General features: G+C 39.4%; 1 protein-coding gene across 1 annotated transcript; it reads right to left on the reverse strand.

Annotated features, from left to right (window-relative positions):
- On the reverse strand, positions 1,486-3,144 carry LOC109225105 (late embryogenesis abundant protein D-34-like). The gene is made up of 3 exons (XM_019389694.1): positions 2,736-3,144; positions 2,164-2,454; positions 1,486-1,876 (listed from the first exon to the last, which is right to left on the reverse strand). The coding sequence occupies exons 1-3, from the start codon at positions 3,054-3,056 to the stop codon at positions 1,721-1,723; spliced, it is 768 nt and encodes a 255-aa protein (XP_019245239.1). The 5' UTR covers positions 3,057-3,144; the 3' UTR covers positions 1,486-1,720.

Raw genomic sequence — 13,011 nt, forward strand, 5'->3', positions numbered from 1 at the left:
AAAATGGGTTAACCGGCGGATAATATAGGTAACTATATTATCCATGACTTCTTGAATATGATTACTTTTGAGAGAATTCTTAGTCTCCCAAACTTGAGGAACCCCAATTTGAGACTTTACAAATGTAAAAGTTAAACTCGTTGGTTATCCATTGGTTACCCATTTTCTAAATGGATAAATATGATTCTTATCCATATTTGACCCGTTTCTAAAAAATTCATTATCCAACCTATTTTTTAGTTGATAATATAAATTGTTAACTGTTTTCTTTTAACCATTTTGACACCACTAGTTTCCACAATCTAGACGTAAAGAATTCGACCCTAGCCGTCGTTTTTTCCCATAAGAAACATTAGAAAAATCGCCTTTTTCTACCCCATAATGGTGTATTTGTAATGAGATAATGGGTTAATTTGTACCCCTCGGCCCTTATGGGTGGATTCAACCCAGTAACTTTTTCCAACACATTTTCTAGGTTATTATTTGGACACAAATGACGTATACGAATTTGTATAGGTGGATGTTGCCCCACTTGCTCGAGTCTTTGTTGCTGCCATGCATATACCCACATGCCCATTCTCGCTCAAATTTCAATATGGACATAACCATGTTAAGGAGAAAGAAGACAGAAGGGAAAAAGAAAAATCCATATAAGCATTAAATGGATGAACAAATAACAGTAGGATAGTTGATGTAACAAGTTCCATAAATTATTGGTTAGCCTACTAGCTTCAGAATCTCAAGATACTACTCGAAGACAGTTAATTAAGAAGGATACTCATGATGCTGAGTGTTAACTGACTCGATTAGTTTCATATGTTTGTTAGAGTATACTATATACATTATTTAATTTGTTGTTCCAACACATATAGATTAGTATAAGGAGGAAGACATAATGCTGATTCCAGCAGACAAATAGTTGTCGTATTAAACTATAGGATATACGGTTGTGCGCTGAGACAATTTCCTCACAAGTTCCATGATGTTGTATGGAAGTCGTGGCATTGCACGGAACAAGTACATTGCATTAGGTGACAGACAGAAATCTCATAGATTAGCTGTAGAAAAGATTAGATCTTTTTAATTTGATGACTTCGTTTTGCACAGAGCCAGCCAAGTTATGGGTTCAATACTTGCAATCACTCAATTACCCCATATGGCTTTCGGGTCGTCTGTGTGGACATTAAGCTTTCTAGCTTGAAATTGGGTGCCCAAAATATATTAGAGGGGCTCATCATCAGTCCAATTGTAGAACTACTCGCAGCCCAAATGAACCATTTATTAAAGAAACCCAGAAACAGCCGATGCTCCAAACTTTTTAAACACAAGGTGCACTTAGCTTGTTTTTTTTATACGGAATTTAAGCTACTTACTATGAATTAATAGCTTATTTTTACAACACTGATCCATGACCATGAATATAATTAGAACATCTGCACTCAGTTGACTTCCGATCTAAGTAATATATTAATTAGAGAAAAAAGATAAGAAAAGAACTCGTGCCGAATTTGCTATTAACATAAACTTCCCCAGTTAATGCACATACCGTTAGCTTACAAAAAAGATACGCATGAAAAGTTCACAAAACTAGCAATACACCACGTACAATGCTACAAGCATACAACCTAAGAGGATAGTGTATACACTAAATTAAACTACTTGGAACAAAGACCAGAACCCAGACAAAAAGACCCATTTTGGATTGTGTTCAAACGCTGATTTAAAATTGGTTCAGACTGGATGCAACGGCCATAGATGCTGCTACGCCTCCAGGAAGTGTAGCCAAGTCACGCCTAGTCCTTATTTCAGAACCCACCACTCCTTCTGCATCTTCCTTCTTCACTGCCTTGTCCCCTATAAGCCTGCTCGTTGCATCCTAAAGAATAGTAAAAAACAAGAATTAATTTCTATCCGCTGATTCTTTTACATTTTATAGCTAATAAGACGCAAAAGGGTCAAAAGTTCCCCTATACTATGCGTCATGGAACAATTTTGCCCTTTGTTAAAAAAACATCTCATTCGCATCCTTATCATAACCGAAGTGGCTCGATTTTGCCCTTACCTTGTAAGGGCAACAGTTAAAGACAAATTTAAAAAGTTCTCAAGGACAAATTCGACCCTCTATTAATGGAAGGCAAATTGCACTACTATGAAAAGACTTACTGTTAGAACATCACTGAGAGTGGTCTTATCATCCTCTGGCTTGGTTCGAGCATTTATTGCAGCTGCATGTTGAGCTTCTGCTCCTATACCTCCCGGCATCAATTCACCTACTCCTGTAGCTCTTACTTCTGCAGCCTGTATCGCTGCCGCGTCGCTCTGTTCAATTGGTTTGTCCCCTGCAGTCAGGGCCACTGCCTCCAGAGCTTCACCTATGGTAGTGGACTCCGACTGAACTCCTGTTGTAGGATATCCATCACCTGCTTCTGATGGATAAATATATTGTCCAACAACCTATAATTGATAAAATCCTTTAATGTATTTTTTTGCCTGGCTTTAATACATATCAACTCCACCTCCTCCTCCCTACCCCCCCCCCCCCCCCCCCCCCAAAGTGCAGTATTTTGTGCACCCCTATTTAGCTTTATGACACTGGCAGTATATATATTCATAATTCATAGAACAAATATCATGACGTTTTTTAAACCATGAACTCTAAAACTAGTTTTGGTATATGTCAAAAAGAAGTTTCTTTACTCCATGATCAAATATCTTGATATATAGTGGAGTAGTACCTCTCCAGCGACAGCTTCTGAAACAAGGCGAGTACCCCCAACTTCTGTTTGAGAGACGGTGACACCTTTATCTCTGGCGATATCCGTCATGTCATCACGACTTATGGCACCAAGACGCTCATTCTGAGCGGCGGCTGACTGCATAATTGACGCAGGACCACCTCTTGGAACATGACCCAGCGCTATACTCTCAGCTGACTGCATGATAGTTGCATCTTGTGGTGCTACGGGTTTTGAAGCAAGTTCGCTTGAGACCTCGAACACATCCCCATATTTGATAGGTTCACTACTACCATCCTGAGTTGGTTGTTCTTGACTCATTTTTCACTGAAAGAAAGTATGGCGATGTGAGCTAGAAAGACATCCTTTTTACGGTCATCTAATTATCTCAGAGCAAATTTAGATAGCGCCAAAAGGAAAGAGGAGAAGAAGTCCATACACGTAATGTTCGAATAACACGCGTCGCAGGGCTTAGTCGAACACTTCAATCTTCATTTTACAGGTGCTGGTTTGTTGGTTAAGCCTTCTTAAAAGACTAAAAGCTTCTTCGGAAAGGGTCCAAAACCTAAATGTTGCTTTTTGGACTCAAAAGATCGAAATAAGCGGAAAAACAAATTAGTGACCAATGTCACGTCCTTAGTCGTTAACTAAGTACACGTGCAACACTTGACAATTCGCTCACGATCTTTCACAATTTGCTCACGTTCTTGCTATGTCAAGTCAGCCTTACTACACTCAAGATCGCTAAGAGAATGGTAGAAAGAACACGAGAGTTCTTAAGGGAAACTTTGTATTAGAGAGAACTTGAATTGTTTGCTTGGTTAATTACAAATGAATCGCCCCTTTTATATACTAGTCTCCTAGGGGCTAGTATATAAATATTTATTGTTACACAAGTCCTTAATATTTACAAGATAAGAGCTTTCTCTAGAACTCTCTCCAAACCTAGAAGACTCCAAGGACTTTCCTAGCAAATCCATAGGGATCTAGGGCCTTCCAAAGGAAATGTCCATACTTCTCTAGAATCTCCTCACAAATGCTAGCTTTCCTCCTATGTAAGCTTCCACATGGCATTAATATATGCCAAATGGTGCCTATGTGGCATGATGACGTGGCGGGTCATCACACTCTCTCCCACCTAATATTGCGACGACCGCGGCGCAATCACTACAACAAATTTGATTATTGGTGATGAATTATTTCGTCACCCAAGGTTTATTTTTCGTCACCAAAGAACTTTTGTGAGGGAAGTTTTTTTGTCAATCTTTGGTCCTTAAAACACCATCACTAATAGTATACAAAGACAACTTTGTGTTTCGTTGCTAAATAAAATTATATTAACTACGAGTTTTTTTTTCGTCCCTAAATATATAGTATTTATGAAAAACTTGTTTGTCACAAAAAATACAAAACAAATCGTAGTTAATAGTGTAGCTTCGTCACTGAAAAGTGCATTAATGCCGACAAAACTACCTCGTCACTAACTATTTAGTTTAATTAGTGACGATGCAATTTTGTCACTAAAGACTATCTTTTATAGACAAAAAAGTATTTCCTCCCTAAATAGATAAATTAGTGACAACTTAGCTTCTTCTTTTTTAAATTATAATTTTGTAATGGAAAATTATTATTTTTTAGCAAAATATATTGCTTTCAATGATAAAATAAAATCATTACTATAATAATCATTATTAATGTCAATTACAATTGACATAAAATAAAGTAAATTCGTATAAGTCAATAAAAAGGTGAATCTCGAGTAAACTAATTGGAAATAATATAATAACACATACAAGGTAACAACAAAAGTTTGCACCCATGATCATAAAATTAAGAACTATACCAAATTACAATAATATCTTTTCCAAACTCCTAAAACTAGAACACATAAATAAAGTAAATTTTATGTAACGCGAATTCTAATCAAAATACATGAGTATTGATTATAAAAAAAATAAAGTATGTTGCTTCTCCAGTATGTTGCTTCTCCAAATGCTATTGTGTGTCTAATAATTTTCATCTTCATGTACCTGAGAATAGGAAAAAAAAAGTTATAATTTTAGTACATACTTAATGATCACATGATTTAGAAAACATATATTTTAAATGTTAATTATAATTCAAATATTAATTAATAAGAATAATAGAACGGGGAATAAGTACTGATAAAGATACTTACTTCAGTTCTTCTCTGGCTATAACCACATTCAGACTAAGAGATAAAATTTTGAGCCGTTAACCTCTCAAAAATTAGAGAACATTAGACAAAATTTCTTTCATACCCTTACAATAAAATTAAAATAAATAAAAACACACTAATACATACATGTCATATGCCATCTGGAGATACCCAAATTTATAATGCTCTAAATACATATCGAAAGAAAGTAGAGTAGATTATATACCTTATCTTGAAATGCCCATCATCCCAGATTGGGTCTTCTATGCTATTAAATCAAGAAAATGTTTTGGAGAATAGACACACACATACAGAGATATTGAGAAAGAGAGAGAGAAGTAATATATTGATAGAGAAAATGATAACAGATTTTGCTTGGGCAAGAGTTTGATTGGGAGTTGAAGATCTCGTCCTTAGTTAGCCGACGCCTCTCTCTTCTCCTTTCTTTACAGAAGCGGATTCGAAAGCGCAAACAAAGCAGCAAGAAGAAAAGCCTAAAGGCACAATCAAGGGAAGGCTCGGACAGCTGCCAAAGGGATCTCATAAAGAGATATGAGGAAAATTAGGGAGAATTGAAAATAAAGGTGGTAGTCAACTAAAAGAGGGATTTGGGAAAAAGGGAGAGAAATTTGCCGCTACTTTTTTCGTTAACTTTGAAGAAAAATTTGAAACCAAAAAGAGTTGCAAGAAAATTAAGTATTTTATCAATGATAAAAAGAAAATCACTGTAATAACTATGAAAATATATTGTTGTCAATTTATCTACACTTTGAATATATTGTATTACCACAAAATACCATAAGATTAAAAAATTTCTTAGCAAGTAGCAATTCATGATTACTATCATATATACCAATAACTAAATTAAATTGCTGCCCCATTTATTAAAATTAGCAAAATATTACGGACGTTGTGGGGAAAAAAATTATTGTTGTCAACTCCTAAAAAAGGCTAAAGCTAATAAGTGGCAATGTAAAGTCTAAAAATAATCAATATTGAGTTAATATTTTATGATAAATAACTTAATATAAGTTGTCATTTGTTGGACAAATGCAAAGGAAGAAAAACTAATTAATGATGACTCATTTAGAATATATTTTGTCTTCTATTGTTTTATCCGTATTACTTTAAGTCTGTATTTTTACCAATTCGTTTCTTAATACTATATTGGAATTAATGTTACTAATTAAATGAATATTCATAAATATTAGAGCAATAATTAAATGATTATTTTATCTATTGTGAACTTTATTTTTGAAGGATAAAAAGGCGAACGACATTTCGCTTAGGGTTTTCTTGCTTTTAATATAGGAATTTTTACATTCCTATGCCATATAGGAAACTATATTACCCTCAATGTTTAAGGTTTAATATAATTACATCTAGTATACCTAATTACCAATTCTATACCATAAGGTGTTTTAACTGTACATTAATTGTACATTATATCACTCCTAAATTTATAGTACCGTATATTCCTCCAAATCCCCGTCCTCCCACGTTTCTCTCTCCCAACCCCACTACCTCAACCACGTATCACCACACATCCAAAAATCAGAAAAACCAGAAAAGCAATTGAAACCCTCTGCTAAATCCAGAAAAACAACTGAAACCTTCTACCATTAACGTCCAAAATCAAGGTTCTTTCTTCTACAACCAGTCAAAATTGAAGTCAAATCTTCAAAGTTTCATACACAACAATAACTTTTGATGGTTATGATTTCGGGTTCCTTCAGTAATATAAGAGGAAAGGAAAAGAGAGCAGCAATTCCACCATTGACAGCCATTAAAAAGCTTTGAAGCTTTGAATTCAAATTTGGGTTTTCAAAAATCATTATTTGTTTGGATTGTGTGTTGTTGTAATTAATTGGAAATATGATTTGGAGTTTATATCTCAACTTTGAGGGGTTTTGGTGAAGATTAGACTTGGTTTTGGCTGAATTTCAGATTGAAATTCGAAGAAGAAGAAGACATATATTGCAGAAATTATAGAAAAATTGTAGATAAATTGTAGACTGTTGTTTATTTATTTTTGAGCTTTGTGTTTTTGTGTTAAAATTTTTGATGGGAGCTTGTTATTCCACTTCGTCTGTTTTGGAGCTAACTTGTGCAGAAGAGAAGATGTTTTTTAAGTTATATATATTGCTAAACTTTAAATTCAAGAAAGTATGGTTGTATTGTATTTAAAGAGGCGTGAATTTGTAAAATAGGTTGAATGTGAGGAATGAGTCAAATAAGACTCACAATGGCTTATTTTCTACATTTAATCTACAACAAAACTACATATCATTTGAAAAATTAATATGAAAATACAGAATTTCAATGTTTCTACAAATAATCTACAAAATTTCTTAAGAAGATTGTCACGACCCCAGTTCGCCCCCCGTGAACATGTCGTGATGGCACCTAGCCCCTACGACTAGGTAAGCCTAATATGCGGAAATACTATAACTTCGGAACAATAAATTAAACTAAGGAAAAAAAATAGAAGTAGAACTGTATATAGGTGCCACCTGGCATATACAACTCAAACGCGAAAGTCTACTATGTCACCCTAAAAACCGGAAACTCACGGGAAACACAGGCTAAAAGAAATGTAATACACTGCTCTAACTCCAGAATTTGTCTAAACAAAAGTACGAAAGAAGTCTAAACGCTACAAGATAGAGTAAGAAGGAGACTCTTCGGTGTGCGGACGCTGCAGATGTACCTCAAAGTCTCTGTAGCTCTCCCTGCCTCAAGGATAGTGCGCCTGAGTGGAGGTACCTGGATCTGCACATGAAAAACATGCGCAGAAAGGGCATGAGTACACCACAGCGGTACTCAGTAAGTGCCAAGCCTAACATCGGTTGGGTTGTGACGAGGAAGGTCAGGGCCCTACTGAGGTTAAACAATATAATATGAATCAACAGTATGAAAACAGGCAGTAATAATGAGTACAACAATGGAATAAGACATGCTAAACAAAGCAATAACAATTACACAAGGAACGGAGTAAACACGAAATATGTACAGCTCAATACCAATGGTAACAATGAGGATCTCCTAGGATACCGTCCTGTAGTCCTTTTCTCAACTGTCCAGTGGATCTCCCGGGATACCGTCCCGTAGTCCATCATATGTATATATCCGAAGGATCTCTCGGGATACCGTCCCGTAGTCCAACTATTAATGTGCAAGGGGATCTATCGGGAATCTAACCCGCAGTAAATATGCAGGGGGATCTATCGGGAATCAAACCCGCAGTCCCAAAGTAAATAGGCAGGGGGATCTATCGGGAATCTAACCCGCAGTCCCAAAGTAAACAAACAATGGGGAGCTACTGGAATCCCACATCCATAGTCCCAATGTAAAATGCGCAAGCACAACCAGAAGATATTCAGAGATGAAGTACAATAATACAAACAACGGGTAATACTAGCCTAACATGCTCCACGTAGTACAGTTAAGGCAACTTAAGCAAATAGGCAATTTAAATCAACCAACACACTTTTCTAATCTAACACATGTTTTAATTGCAAGTAGGATAAGGCAATTCGGAAGAAACTCAGTCCCAATATCTTATGTAAAAACCGGGGTTTCAACAATTAGCTCAAGTACGCGCTCGTCACCTCACGTACAAGGCATTCAATTACCAAATGTCATATCCTAAGGGGAAAAGGTCTCCAACACAAGGTTAGACAAGCCACTTACCTCAAACCGGCTCCAAATTCAACTTGAAACCACACTTTTGCCACGAGTATCCGACTCCAAATGGCCCAAATCTATTCATTTCAATTACATCTCGTAAATAACATCTCAAGCAACTAATTCTACTACTTAATTTACAGCTAAGATGCAAATTTAGATAAAATGACCAAAACGCCCCTCAGGCCAACGTGGTCAAAACCCGAGGTTCGACCCAAAATCTGGTTACCCATTCCACCACGAACCCAAATATATGATTTGTTTTGAAATCGGACCTCAAATTGAGGTCCAAATCCCCAATTTTAGAAAAACCTAAGTTCTACCCAAAACCCTCAATTTCACCCATGAAAAATCATTCATTTCAAGTGGAAAACATGTTAAATGATGTAAATGATTGAAATAATTAAGTAAAAATCGACTTACAAGTGATTTGGAAGAAGTTTTGTCCTTGAAAAATCGCCTATGGGGTTTGGGTCTTGAAAGAATAGTGAAAAATGGTCAAAATTCGACTAAGTATAAAATTTGCTGAGCCTCAGATGTGGGAATTGCGAACTGGGGTTCGCAATTGCGAACCCCGACCAAATGTGGGAATTGCGAACAATAGTTCGCATTTGCGAACCATGAGCATAACTGGGGACTTCGCATTTGCGAACAGAAGGGTCGCATTTACGAAAGTCCAGCTGTCGCATTTGCGATGCAGTGATCGCATTTGCGATCCCTGAACAAAGTGAGTACCTTTGCATTTGCGAATATTTCTTCGCATTTGCAAGCTCGCATTAATGCGAAGCCTGCAGGTCAGATCATACCAGCAATTTTCCAAGTTCAAAAATGCACTCCGTGGCCTATCCAAAACTCACCCGAGCCCTCGGGGCTCCAAACCAAATATGCACACAACCTCAAAAACATCCTACGGACTTATCCATGCGATCAAATCGCTAAAATAACATCATATACATCGAATCAAGCCTCAAAACTCATGATTTCTTCCAAATTTTCATAAAACATCAAATTTCCATTATAAGTCTGAAACACGTCAAACGACGTACGTTTTCAACCAAACTTTACAGAAAGTGCTTAAATCATATATAAGACTTGTACCGGGCACTGGAACCAAAATACGGGCCCGATACCATAGTCTTCTGATCACATTTCATTTCCAATTTCCTAGTTATTTCCAAAAAACAAATTCACACAAAAATTCATTTCTCGGACTTGGGACCTCGGAATTCGATTCCGGGCATACGCCCAAGTCTTATATTTTCCTACGGACCCTCCGGGACCGTCAAATCACGGGTCCGGGTCCGTTTATCCAAAATGTTGACCGAAGTCAAATTTATTCAATTTAATATCAAAATTTAGCATTTTTCTCACAGAATTCATATTTAAGCTTTCCGGCTACGCGTCCGGACTGCGCATGCAAATCGAGGCAACCCTAGATGAGGTTTTCAAGGCTTCGGAAGTACAGGATGGTAAGAAAACAAGTGATGGCCCCTTTGGGTCGTTACATCCTCCACCACTAAAACAACCGTTCAACCTCGAACGGACAAAAGAAAGAAGTACCTGAGTCGGGAAAAAGGTGAGGATAATGGCTCCGCATATCAGACTCGGACTCCCAGGTCGATGCCTCAGGAGGCTGACCTCTCCATTGGACACGAACAGAAGGAAATCTCTTGGATTTCAACTGACGAACCTGCCGGTCTAGAATAGCTACCGGCTCCTCCTCATAGGACAAGTCCTTGTCCAACTGGACAGTGCTGAAATCTAACACATGGGCTGGATCGCCGTGATACCTCCAAAGCATGGATACATGAAAAACTGGATGCACGACTGGTAGGCTAGGCGGCAATGCGAGTCTATAAGCTACCTCTCCCACTCGATCAAGAATCTCCAACGGACCAATGTACCTAGGGCTAAGCTTGCCCTTCTTCCCAAATCTCATCACGCCCTTCATAGGCGATACTCGGAGCAATTCCCGCTCACCAACCATAAATGCTACATCTCGAACCTTGCGATCTGCATAACTCTTCTGCCTAGAGTGAGCTGAACGAAGCCTATCCTGAATGATCTTGACCTTGTCCAAGGCCTCCTGAACCAAATCCGTACCTAACAACCGAGCCTCCCCCGGCTCAAACCATCCAACCGGAGATTGACACCGTCTACCATATAAAGCCTCATAAGGAGCCATCTGGATGCTCGACTGGTAGCTGTTGTTGTAGGCAAACTCCGCTAATGGCAAGAACTGATCCCAAGACCCTCCAAACTCAATTACACACGCACGGAGCATATCCTCAAGAATCTGAATAGTGCGCTCGGACTGTCCGTCTGTCTGGGGGTGGAATGCTGTGCTCAACTCCACCCGAGTACCTAACTCCTGCTGCACGGCTCTCCAGAACTGCGATGTAAACTGAGTACCTCTGTCTGAAATAATAGAAACTGGAATACCATGCAGACGGATGATCTCCCGGATATAAATCTCTGCCAACCGCTCCGATGAATAAGTGGTACACACAGGAATGAAATGAGCAGACTTGGTCAGCCGATCCACAATGACCCAAATGGCATCAAACTTCTTCAAGGTCCGTGGGAGTCCAGATACGAAGTCCATAGTGATGCGCTCCCATTTCCACTCGGGAATCTCTATTTGCTGAAGAAACCCACCCGGCCGCTGGTGCTCATATTTCACCTGCTGGCAGTTGAGGCATCTAGACACATACCCAATTATGTCTTTCTTCATCCGCCTCCACCAATAGTGCTGCCTCAAGTTTTGATACATCTTCGCGGCACCCGGATGGATGGAATACCGCGAACTGTGGGCCTCTGCTAAAATCAACTCTCGAAGCTCATCAACATTGGGCACACAAATTCGGCCCTGCATCCTCAATACCCCATCATCTCCGATGGTCAGATCTCTGGCATCACCGCGCTGGACCTTGTCCTTAAGGACAAACAAATGAAGGTCATCATACTGCCGCTCCCTGATACGATCAAATAGGGAAGACTGGGAAACCACACAAGCTAGAACCCGACTGGGCTCCGAAAGATCCAATCTCACAAACTGGCTGGCTAAGGCCTGAACATCCATCGCCATAGGCCTCTATGAAGCTGGTAAATATGCCAAACTCCCCAAACTCTCCGCCCGGCGACTCAAGGCATCCGTCACCACATTGGCCTTGCCCGGGTGATACAGAATAGTAATGTCATAGTCCTTTAGCAACTCCAACCATCTCCTCTGGCGCAAATTTAGATCCTTCTGCTTGAACAAGTGCTGCAAACTCCGGTGGTCAGTATAGATCTCACAAGGGACACCGTACAAATAATGACGCCAGATCTTCAAGGCATGAACAATAGCAGCTAACTCAAGGTCGTGGACAGGGTAGTTCTTCTCATGTATCTTCAACTGTCGGGACGCGTAGGCAATCACCCTACCATCCTGCATCAACACCGCTCCAAGGCCAACTCTCGAGGCATCACAATAGACAGTGTAAGACCCCGAACCGGTAGGCAATATCAAAATTGGGGCTGTAGTCAAAGCTGTCTTGAGCTTCTGAAAGCTCGCCTCACACTTCTCTGTCCACTGAAATGGGGCACCCTTCTGGGTCAATCTAGTCATAGGGGCCGCAATCGATGAAAACCCCTCCATGAAACGACGCTAGTGGCCCGCCAAACCAAGGAACTGCGAATCTCTGTAGCTGAGGACGGCCTGGGACAACTCTGCACGGCCTCTATCTTCCTCGGATCTACCTGAATGCCCTCGCTCGAAATCACGTGGCCTAAGAATGCCACCGAACTCAACCAAAACTAACATTTTGAGAACTTTGCATATAGCTTCTTCTCTCTCAGGATCTGAAGCACGGTCCTCAGGTGCTGCTCATGATCTTCCCGACTCTGGGAATACACCAGAATATCATCAATAAAAACAATAATGAACGAGTCCAGATATGGCCTGAACACACTGTGCATCAAATGCATGAAAGCTGCTGGGGCATTGGTCAGCCCAAATGACATAACAAGTAACTCGTAATGACCATACCGAGTCCTGAAGGCAGTCTTCGGGATATCTGGCTCCCGAATCTTCAATTGATGGTAACCTGAGCGCAAGTCAATCTTAGAGAACACCTGTGCGCCTTGAAGCTGGTCAAACAGATCATCAATACGAGGCAAAGGATAGCAGTTCTTCACTGTAACCTTGTTAAACTGGCGATAATCAATACACATATGCATAGAACCATCCTTCTTCTTCACAAACAAGACAGGAGCACCCCACGGTGAAACACTGGGTCGAATAAAACCCTTATCAAGCAATTCCTGCAACTGATCCTTCAACTCCTTCAACTCAGGAGGAGCCATGCGATACAGAGGAATGGAAATGGGCTGAGTGCCCGGCAACAGATCAATGCCAAAATCAATGTC

Source organism: Nicotiana attenuata, chromosome 4 (assembly GCF_001879085.1).
Source record: "Nicotiana attenuata strain UT chromosome 4, NIATTr2, whole genome shotgun sequence".
In the NCBI taxonomy this organism is placed as follows: domain Eukaryota; kingdom Viridiplantae; phylum Streptophyta; class Magnoliopsida; order Solanales; family Solanaceae; genus Nicotiana; species Nicotiana attenuata.